The sequence below is a fragment of the Molossus molossus genome, unplaced genomic scaffold, assembly GCF_014108415.1.
Source record: "Molossus molossus isolate mMolMol1 unplaced genomic scaffold, mMolMol1.p scaffold_m16_p_10, whole genome shotgun sequence".
NCBI lineage: Eukaryota > Metazoa > Chordata > Mammalia > Chiroptera > Molossidae > Molossus > Molossus molossus.
This window is the reverse complement of record NW_023425345.1, coordinates 49,169,532-49,180,860: the sequence shown is the minus strand read 5'-3', so window position 1 is coordinate 49,180,860 and position 11,329 is coordinate 49,169,532. Positions and strand designations below refer to the sequence as shown.

Sequence of the window (11,329 nt, the reverse complement as noted above, 5' to 3'; positions counted from 1 at the left end):
AGACACTAGCAGTTCTGCTGATCGGGCGCAGGGAGGAGAAACCCGGCCCAGAGTTCACTGTCAGAATCAGAGCCCACCCCTTTCCTGCTGTCTCTGTGCCCCACTCAGCAGACACAGGAAGGCCTGCTCACCTTAGACCACCAGGCTGGCATCTCTAGATGCAGACAATACTCAGCGTAGGAGCCATTTGATGTCTAACTCCCTGATTTGCAACTCAGAATGTTATAAATGATTATTAAGATGCTAGATCTGGCCCTGGCCAGTTCAGCTTAGTGGTTAGAGCATCGGCTTGCGGTCCAGAGACCTGGGTTCGGTTCCCACTAGGGGCACGTACCTCGGTTGCAGTTTGTCCCTGGCCCTGGTTGGGTTGTGCGGGTGGCAGCCACTTGATGTGTCCCTTTCACGTCGATTTTCTCTTTCTCTCTCTCTTCCTCTCTCTCCCTCCCACTCTATCTGAACAAAAAATGGAAAAATGTCCTCAGGTGAGGATAAAAAAAAAAAAAAGAGAGAGATGCTGGATCTGCTCATAAAGTCTATTAGCATAAAATGTAATGGAATTAAGAACCCTGTGAATTATCAGCACTCAGAACACAGCCTGGCACACAGCAGAAGATTTTTGTTGACTGAATGAATAACCTGCCCTGTGGTTCTAATGTTAATAACAGTATCATCCAGCGAACTCACAAATAGATTTGGAATCACTTCGTAATAGTGTTGTGTTTTGGGGGAAAATTATTCCACTGTGGATGAGAGTGGAGCCAGGGCCCCAGGAGCATTCCCCTCCCCTCCCCCCGGCTCACCCTCGCTGCCCAGAGAAGAGGCTGTGGTCACTCAGCTCACAGGCCGAGGGAGTACAGCAGTCCTAGGAATGTGCTTTTCTGAACACACCCTACCCCCAAACACGGCCTTTATGGCCATTGTCAAGTGTTGCAAAGAAAGAAGGGAAGCTGGTTTCTCAGGAAACAGTTATTCCTGGAGGCCCTGGGAGGAGTTTACCCTCCGGCAGTTAGGATAGGTCTGGTGTGTCCCTAAGCAAGGGCCTTGTCATTTAGAGAATGTCAGGCCTAACCATCTATCACCTTCCACTAAAGAAAGGTCATAACCAAATCAGTTTTCAATCCAGAAGGGACCACCTCCTGGATCCCCCTCTCCTTTCCACGCAGAGTACCAGAAGGGTAGAGTGGTAAGGAGGTTCTTTTCACTTTTCTAAAAACAGTTTTCAGTGACTGGTCCCCTTCTGCCTTCCATTTTCCGTTTTCCTCCTTCTTCGCTTGGTATGTGTTTATCATACCCTGGCCCCTGTTTTGTATTTTCTTCCACTGCACATGTTTGTCCCTGAGGCTGTGGGAACTGAGAACCACTGATAAGGAGGAGGGATCCCTCCGGGAGGGTTGGTGACTTTACTTCTCTGCCCTTCAGCTGAAGAGGATGCCAACGATCCAGAGCCATTCCTGGAGCTGGAGGAAGAGATGGAGGAGGCCCCGGCAAGCAGTGAGTCGGCCTCCGCACAGGGGACCTTCAGGATAAAGGAGAAGGGACATGAGATGGGGCAGGGGAGGGGCAACAGGCCGAGGCCTAAGCCAGACAGACCCCACATCCAGCACCTGGAGGTGGTAAGAGGGGCTCGCTGGACTCGAGGGGTCTGGGCAGGAAGAAACCTGAGGCCCTCCGCAGCCTGGAGGGGTCGGCAGGAAAGAGAGCCTGAGGCCTGCGGAGAGGCCGGAGAGGGAAGTGGAAGAGATTTTATTTTTAGAGTGGGAAGATTATAAAAACAACAGGCCAGAGAGTAGAGCTGGGCATCAGAAAGGACTTCCTGACTGTGAGGGTGTGCACCGATGAAGCTTGTTTGTTTTCCTACCCTGGAGATCTTTGACGGAAGAGTCAGGAGAGCAACGCTCTGTGGGGAACTAGGCGTGACTGAGCGACCTCTAGTGGTCGGCCTGGAACATCCCTCCCCCTTTCTCTCAGACCTGTACTCAGCACCCAACTCCTGCCGCGGCCGCTGCCACGAGTCCTTCGACAAGCACCACCCGTGCCACTGCAATGCCCGCTGCCCAGAGTTCGGGAACTGCTGCAAGGATTTCCAGAGCCAGTGTGCCCACGGTCAGTCTCCTGCTCCCTTTAGCCCAGCCCCAGGGACAGAGGGACTCTCCAGAGCAGTAATTCTCTTATGGGGTCCCCAGGCCGGCAGCATCAGCATCATCTGGGAATTTATTAGAAATACTTCACCCTGGGCCTCCTGAATCAGAAACTTTGGGGGGTAGGGTGGGGCCTACCCACCTGTTTAAACAATCCCTCCAGGTGATTCTGATGCATGTCAACGTCTGAGAACCTTCCTACGGGAAAGGGGCAGGATGGACATTCTCTGGACATTCCGTGGGCAAGGCCATGTGCTGATTTTAAGAATCCTTCAGGCCTGAGGCCCCTGTCCTCTGGCCACTGGTGGCCTGATTGCAGCCCCCCTCCCTTGCTGCCAGCTTCTGGAAGGTGCCCAGAAGGAGATGCTCACACACAGTTGCCTCCCTCTGGCCTCCTACCGGCTCTGAGATACCCCTCCCCCGATTCCTCCCAGAGAGCTTCTCCCGCAGCAGTGATGCCATAACCAAGGAGGAGCTGCAGGCCATCTCTGAGAAGATCTACAGGGCGGATACCAACAAAGCCCAGAAGCAAGACATCATTCTCAACAGCCAAAATTCCATCGCGCCCTCAGAGACCGGAGACCAAGTGGAGCACTGCCCAGAGCCGTGAGTTCCCTTCATGGTTCTCCTGCAAAGTCTCCCTCAACTTTGCTTCTTCTGATGCCTCAGTTCTTTTCTCCTCCAGGCAGGCAGTACCAAAGGGAGAGAAAAAGTAGATCTCCAGTGGCAAACAAAGCCATCTTGAGGGACTCTGGGCATTCAGTAGGGAGGGTTTCTGGGATTGGCCAGGCTGAGAACACAACTAACCTTCCAAGAGCTGAAGTTTGTTTTTTTTATCCTCACCCGAGGACAATTTTTTTCTATTTTTTGTTCAGATAGAGTGGGAGGGAGAGAGAGAGAGAGAAACATCAACGTGAAAGGGACACATCGAGTGGTTGCCACCCGCACGACCCAACCAGGGCCAGGGACAAACTGCAACCAAGGTACATGCCCTTAGCAGGAACCAAACCTGGGTCTCTCTGGACCGCAGGCCGACGCTCTAACCGCTGAGCCAAACCAGCCAGGGCCAAGAGCTGAAGTTTAAGAAAAGAGTGACCTCATGCATGGTCTTCAAGAGTATCTGAAGTCCCCACTCTGCTCCTGAACCCAACCCTCACAGGCCTGCTCTGGCCCATCTGGCAGTTCCTGGAGGGGTTTCTGCTCCACCTTCAGGCCTCTTACTAAGACTTCTTCCACCTCCCCAGCCTCTTCACATACGTCAATGAGAAGCTGTTCTCCAAGCCAACCTATGCAGCCTTCATCAACCTCCTCAACAACTACCAGCGGGCGACAGGCCACGGGGAGCACTTCAGTGCCCAGCAGCTGGCTGAGCAGGACACCTTCCTCAGAGAGGTCATGAAGACGGCTGTCATGAAGGAACTCTACAGCTTCCTCCATCACCAGAGTGAGTGAACCTTCATCAGACCCATGAGGCAGTGCTGAGGGCTCGTGTCTGTCTGCAGGAAAGGCAGGAATCTCTGGGGCCTCCACAGTGGGGACTACATGGAGGCTGGTGTACATTTGGGAGAGGGCCAGAGAGGAACCCAGAGAGATCATGGACCCACGTGGGGGCTGAAGAATCCTCCGTTGGACTGGAAGTCACCTCATCGTTTGATTTAGTCTCAGCTGCCTTGTTTACACCGCACTCACTGCTTTAGTCTCACGGTTCTCTGCAAGGCCATGAGCCACCGGCTCCATGCAGGGCACTTGTCAGCCTCCTCAGCCATCCCAGCTCAGCACCACTTTCTAGACTCGGGGAGTCCCTGATTCTGCTCCTTCCTCCTGCTCTAAGTCCAGGAAGGAGGTCAGCCCACTACACTTTTTTGTTGGGGAAACAGAAACAGAAAATCAACAACATTCAGCGGGGAAGGTTCTACCGGGAAATTATCTGGTTGGAGTGGCTCCAGACAAAGACATCTGAATCAGACCAAAAATGGTTGGGGCTGCGGAACTTCTTGGCATGCACTGTGTTTGTTCGTGTCCTCCAGATTCCCTTCCTGAGTTCCAGGCGGCTGGGCCTCGCCTTGGGTGCCTCCTCCAGGTCTTCCCTCCAGAGCTGTGGGAGGGCCTCTGCTCAGGGCTACCACATTCCATCCAAGGGCTTCCAAGTTGAGTTAGTAACAGGCTGGTTTTTAGGTGAAGTCAGTGACACCATCCTTAGGAAGAGGACACAATCCTTCACCGCCCCCTGGTGTTCTCTTTGTAGTAAACACGTGAGAGAAACTTGGAGGTGGAGTTTTCAAATGAGAAATGGAGGCCCAGACAGGCTAGGTGACTTGTCTGAGGCCACAACGGAAGTTGTAGGCAGAGCCAGGCTGAAACCCAGGGTTCTGAAACCGAGGCCAGGCGGTCCCATTACTCATCTGGTCTTCATGCCTCTTCCTGTCCAAATCCCACCTGCCCTTAAAGTTCTAGCTCCCGTCCCACTGCAGTTATACGGCTGCACTTGCCGCAGCTTATACAGCTGGCCTTCATCATCTCTTCAGAGGTCAAGGGGTTGGGGTGTGGCCCAAAATAGCCTTGGTCCAGGGAGACTGGATAAGAATTCAACTCTGCCACTTACTAGTGGTCCGGCCTCGGGTAAGTTATCCTACCTGTCTGAGCCTAACCTGTGAAATGGGGTCTTGGGGGATTTAGGTTTGTAAAGTGCCCAGTGCAAAGCCTGACATTCAGATTGCAAAACCATTCTCTGTTATTCTGGGTATATTTAGACTTGTTTTCCATTGTGTTTTAAGTCCTTGAAAGAAGGTAATAGGTCTGGTATCACTTTTGTATCCTCCACACCCAATTCTGGACAGTAAACAGTCAATATTTGATGGCTTCTTAATTAATTAATTAATTTAAAAATTTTTTAAGTCCTCACCTGAGGATGTTTTTCCATTTATTTTCAGATAGAGTGGGAGGAAAGGAGAGCGAGAGAGAGAGAGAGAGAGAGAGAGAGAGAGAGGAACATAGTGTAAGAGAGACATATCAATTGGTTGCCTCCCACATGATTCCAACCAAGGCTTGGGACCGAACCGCAACTGAGGTATGTGCCCTCGACTGGAATCAAACTCGAGACTCTTTGGTCAGAGGGTCGATGCTCTAACTACTGAGCTAAACCAGCCAGAGCGATGGCTTTTTTATTTAAATCCCAAGCTCTGACCTTTTTTTTGGGGGGGGGGTCCCAACTGCCTTTTTGACATCCTCACCTGCCTATCTAATGGCATCTCTTTGGAACTTAGGTAAAGAGAACTCATGGTTCCTGTCTCATCCTATTTCCCCATCTCATAAATGACACCGTAATTCATTCAGTTGCTCAGATGAGAAGCCCAGGAATTACATTTGATTTTTCTCTTTACCTCAGTGCTCTCCATTCCCATTTCTTCCACCAGTAATGTCTATCACTTCCGCCTTCAAAATCTATCCCTGACCTTCCCGCTTCTCACCTCCATGGCTGTCACCAAAGTCTAAGCCACTACCACGTAACCTGGACAAAGTGTTAGCCTCAAACCTGGTCTCTGCTGCTCTTAGGCCCCTCGGGCCTTTTTACACACACAACAGGAGGGATTTTTTAAAAAACAAAGCTCTCAGCACAATATCTGCTTAAAACTCTTAGTGGCTTTCCCACCACCAGGAAGCTATGGCGTCATTAAGAGATTGGCCTCTGGAGCTAGATTGTGGGGGCTCAAATGCTCTCTCTCTCTCTCTTATTAATTGTGTGATCTTGCATGGGTTACATAACCTTTGTTTGTCTCAGTTTCCTCACCTCTAAATTGGAGACAATGAGTGCCAATTTGATGTGAAGATTCAAAGTGAGGATTGAAAGCACTTCAAACAGTGCCAGGCACACAGAACATACTCAGTAAATCTAAAATATTTTTTGTTATCATTACCGTTTGACTGAGAATCTGACCCTCTTGCCATGGCTTACATGGTCTGGCCACTGCCTGCTCATGCTGCTGCAGCCACATTGACTTTCTTTCAGCTCTTTCAACATCAAACTCCACTGGAGCCTTTACACCTGCTGCTCTCTTCCTGGAAGAATCTTTGGCCCAGAACTTCGCAAGGCTGGCTCCTTATCCTTCTGATCTCTGATTAGCGCTGCCTTTTCAGACAAGCCTTGCTGACCTTCCTTTCTAGAAGAGCCCCTACCTCCATCCCCACCTTCAGTCATCATGGTAATCTTTGTTTTCTTCATAGCACTTATCTGAAATCATACAGTTTACTTATTCTTATTTGTTTATTATTTGTCTCCTCTACTGGAATGCAAACTGTAAAGACAGGGATCTAGTCCTTGGGATTCCCTGCTGAATCCTTCACCTTTGGATCTGGGCCTGGCACAAAGCAGGTGCCCCATAGGTCACGGTTGAGTACATTTGTTGGTTGAACCCATGTGTCTCTTGACATGATGGAGTAGGTGGTCCTTCCTTCCTTCCCAGGATCTGGTCCTGCCTTCCCCTGTCTTAAATCTTCTATGTTGCTCCCCCACAGACCGCTACAGCTCAGAACAAGAGTTCATCAATGACTTGAAGAACATGTGGTTTGGGCTCTATTCAAGAAGCAATGATGAGGGGGACTCAAGTGGCTTTGAACACGTCTTCTCAGGTGGGATCACTCTGCTTAGAAAGAAAGATGGAGAAACAGCTTCCCTCAGGAGTAGGGCAGCATTGGGCACTGATGAATGAGCAGCCATGCCAGCTAGCAGGGAGGGACATGTCTACTACCAGTCCAGGAGGGTGGGGTCTGAGGAGCCACTGTTGAGAAACTGTTTCTCTGGAGTATCTAAGGGAGAAAGAGGACCAGATGCCAGGGCTCCACGTAGGAAGGGAGATGTGTTTGGGGCCATATACCTCTGAATGGTCCTCTGCTTCCAGGTCTTGGTCAGCTGCTTCCCAAGAGGGTCTTGGTCTTTCTCCCCACTGCACTAAGCCACAAAGCTCCCAGCAAGTCTGCTTGCTCTTGGAGAAAGGGCTGAGAGAAGTATCTCAGATTGGTCACTAGAGTCAGCCAGGAGGAGGGATTTTCCCAAGGGCTTGAGCGGAAAGGGGCCTTCCTGAAGTGAAAGTTAGGGGTGCAAGGGACTCTGAGAAGTCCAGGCAAGGGGCTGAGCAGGTAGACAATCTAGGAGTCAGAAACTTGGAGAGGGAGACAACCTTGGCATGGGGGGGAGAAGGGGTTAAAGGGGAGGCCCAGATCACCTACTTTGGACCATTTATTATAGGTGAAGTGAAAAAAGGCAAGGTCACTGGCTTCCATAACTGGATCCGCTTCTACATGCAAGAGAAGGAGGGCCTGGTTGACTATTACAGTTACATCTATGACGGTCCTGTGAGTACCGAGTGCTGACCCCCTGGCTGGAAAGCCTTGTCAGTACCCAGACTTCCTGCCTTCATTCTGCATTCTGAACAGTCAGACTTGTCTCTTACCCTGACCCTCATCAGCAGCTAATGGGGATTGTGACTATGACTTCCCCATCTGCTGGGCAGCAGATTTAGCCAGCCAGCACACTGAGCTCCCGTCCCAAACAGTGAAGGCTTCAACAGCAGGGGCAGGAAGCAGAGGGCACCATCTCTGGATAGGGCTGGGGGCAGGGAAGATTCTCAGAGGGCAGAACCAGACATGCAATTACTTCCTACCTGAATTTTCTTAGAATGTGGCATCAGCTGGAAGTTTCAGTCTGGCTAGTCTGAGTTAAACTCCTTATATCTTATAAAAGTGAAATCTTTGCTGCCTGGTGCCAGAAAATAATTTGAGAGCAATAAACAGTCCTTTTCTTCCACATGTGAAGACCATAGGGAGCAGATAGTTCCTGCTCCCAGGCATTGGTCACATGGATGCTGACTGTCTTCCCTGCAGCTCCGGACACAGGTCTGAGTGGGGCTTACACACTGTAGCAGGAGAGACTGTTTACTCTGTTGATTTAAAGAATCCAGCCTCCCCGGAAAGCTCACACAGACACCTAATGGACCCTTAACAAATCCTGGCTGCCTGCTGCCATTTGCCACCCCTCGGTCAGCTTCCACTCTATGGCACTCAGCACACCTGCTCTCTGTCCACAGTGGGAGTCTTACCCCGACGTGTTAGCCATGCAGTTCAACTGGGACGGCTACTATAAGGAAGTGGGCTCAGCTTTCATCGGCAGCAGCCCCGAGTTTGAGTTTGCGCTCTACTCCCTGTGCTTCATTGCCAGGCCAGGCAAAACGTAAGTACTGGGCCAGCCAGGCCTGGGGGGCGGGCGGGGGCCGCAGGCTCTCCTCAGCCAGGACCTCAGGAAACCTGATTGTGCCCCATGGTGGCTCAGAGGGCATGAACAAATCACAGCTCTGGGCCTGTTTTCTCACTTGGGAAACAAAGCTGTCAGATTGGTTGCTGCCAACTTCATCTTAGCAGCAGAACCGCTGCCCATCTTTGCCCCAAGTGTAATCTAACACGGGACCTTACCGTATGAAACAGTGAGACATGGAGTTGCCCTGGTGCTCCAAGCCTCTCTAATTGCACCCCCCACCCACTCTGAGGCTGATTGGGGGAACCCTAGAGCCCCAGAGAGTCCCGTTGAAACCACTGGGCCTTATGTGCTCTAACATTGAGGACTCTGAGTCCTGCTACTTCTGAAACCCTAAGCGGACATTTAATTAATCTGAGATTTTAGAATTCTGCTCTGGGAAAGAGGAAAAGCAGTGTTCTTTAAGAAGTCAGAAAATAAGGCATAGATTTTGAAAGGGCTCCATGCACGTGGGGAGCTGAGGCCGTGGCTGACGTAAGCTGTGGCAGCTCCTAGGGCCTTTTAAGACACAGTGGAGTCCTTCTGCATGGATTGGGCTTCTTCCTTCCTGTCTGGGGACAGAGGCAGACTGAAGCAGGGAACCATGATTTGATGATCTTTCTCCACAGGTGCCAGTTAAGCCTGGGTGGACATCCCTTGGCCATCCAAACCTACAGCTGGGACAAATCCACCTATGGAAATGGCAAGAAGTACATAGCCACAGCCTACGTGGTGTCTTCTACCCGGTAGAGCTTGGAGCCAGAAAGGGGCATAAGGGCAGTGAGAGCTTTTGCAAGACTGAGATGCTATCTGCTCTGGGCTGAAGAAAATGGGGGAGGATTCCCAAATCTAGACTTGTCCATATAGGAAAGAGAGAAAAGACACAAAGTAGAAAAATGCAGGGAAACAGTCAAATCTTTGTCCTCCAGAATTTTGGAAACATTATTCAGACACAGAAGGTGGGGCCCTCCACAGCTCTTTGCCCTAACGGGAGCTGCAACTGTGAACAAGTCCTCGACATCTCCAGGCCTCAAGTTTCCTTTCAATGTAAAGGGGGAGGGGCTTGGCACCTTTCCTCATTTTGGGGTTGATGAGAGGGTAAACCTGATGAATTATTACTGTGAAAGTGTTATCAATTGTTCTTAGGAAGAACAGCTGATAGAAATTAAAGATTACTGTAATGGCTGTTATTGCACACAGCTCTGCACATTGCAATTCAGCCCTCTGTCGGGGCCTCGAAGAAATCAGGCCATGGAAATCAAGCATGGGTATTTGGTCTTTTCTAGGGTTATATCCTCTCAGAACAGCCTCTGGGAGAATTCCAACGCTAGATGGAGAGGGTAATGGGTTGACACAGTGAGTAGGCTGGGGGAATGCACTTCTCCAGGCCTGTTACAGCCAGCTCAGTAACTGCAGAAAGAATGTTCCTGCTTATAGCTATTTAGTGCAGTTACAGAGCTGTATTTTGATCCCAAATAATTTGTGAAAGAGTTCCCCCATAGGAGGATTTTGCATCAGAAAAAGAAAGGAGCCTATAGCTTGGTGTCATGAACAATTATTTTAAGGCTTAACCAGCAGCCATAATGTGCATAAACTCTAGAAGGGAAGATGAGGGAGACTGTGTTTCAAACTCAGTTTTGCATTTCTCCCCTAAACTCACTGAGAGCCAGACACTGTTCCACAGAGCCAGGCTTGAACCACAGTTTACAGGGTTTGAGTCTTCAATTAAAGTCATTTAAGAAAATTTGAAATGTGTCTCTTCTCTGTAACTGACCTTCCTCAAGTCTCTGTCTCCCTGCCTTTTCCCAGGAGCAGGGGTTGGGAGGGATGCTTCTGGTTTTAGTGTTTCTTCAAGATGGCTTGGAGAATATGGTAACTTGGTAAAGTCCCTGAGGACTCACCAAGTCGCTCTAGCCAAGATGGGGAGAGAATTCTTCCTGGTGGACTTGTAATGTGAAGAACAGAAGGCGTGTACTTCAGCTTCTGCTTCCTCATATAGGAGCTTGGAAGTCACCACTCCAACCTAACAAGTAAAAATCTGAACAGACCGAAAGACCAACAACTCTTCTTGGATGTGTAAGAGAAGGGAGGACACAGACAAAGCACTGCCCTCAAGTCTGGAAAGACAGGTGAACACAGAGCTTACTGGAGAAGAGATTCTGGAGCAGAAACCAGTGCTGGGGTTTCCGACACAGGCAGGAGAAAAGAAACCATTCTGAAATACTCCAGAGCACTCTGTCCTTCTTAACAAAGCCTGCTGTCAGGGGAAACTAATTAGCCAGAGCCTAACCTGAGGCAGTATTATCAGAAAGAGGGGCAGGAAATAACATTTATTAAAGCTCTTACCATGTCCCAAGCTGTGTCAGATAGGCCTTTTACATACATTTTTCTCACTCCAGTAGGTATATTTATCTTTACCATTGTAATTATACCTCATTTTACAGATTACATTCTCAAAAAGTAGCAGAATCAGGACTACAAAATTCAACCGTTTCCCTCAGGTTATAGTGAACCTGGATTTCTAGTACTATTGATTCATTCATTCATTCTTCGTTCAAAGGATAATTATTAAGGCCTGGGATAGAGGTTACTGGTTGCCCTTCAATATTTGCTCTCCACCTTTAATTCTTTATTTATTGAATTTTTAGTTTTTACACGAGCACATGACTGCCAAGAGTTAAAAACTCTCAAACTCCCTTGGAGAGAGAAGGCTGCCACTACAGGCATAAGTGTTTTGTAGGACAATGGGAGCCTCAGAATTAGGTGATGATGGCCGTCAAGACCATTTGACTAACTCCTCTCACTTTGATTCTGTACTCATTAAGCAACTGTCTGAGTATTGTGAGTTGAAAGAGAAAAATAATTCACCCAAGGGCCTATGAGCTTTTACTAGAGCAGCCAGCTGGCT

At 49.5% G+C, this 11,329-nt stretch overlaps 1 protein-coding gene across 1 annotated transcript; it reads left to right on the top strand.

Annotated features, from left to right (window-relative positions):
• Positions 1 to 1,389: 1,389 nt before the first annotated feature.
• On the top strand, positions 1,390 to 10,145 carry ENDOU (endonuclease, poly(U) specific). Its single transcript, XM_036251818.1, has 8 exons — positions 1,390 to 1,491; positions 1,969 to 2,103; positions 2,573 to 2,744; positions 3,383 to 3,582; positions 6,651 to 6,764; positions 7,381 to 7,487; positions 8,219 to 8,361; positions 9,051 to 10,145. The coding sequence occupies exons 1-8, from the start codon at positions 1,470 to 1,472 to the stop codon at positions 9,169 to 9,171; spliced, it is 1,014 nt and encodes a 337-aa protein (XP_036107711.1). The 5' UTR covers positions 1,390 to 1,469; the 3' UTR covers positions 9,172 to 10,145.
• The last annotated feature ends 1,184 nt before the right edge of the window (positions 10,146 to 11,329 follow it).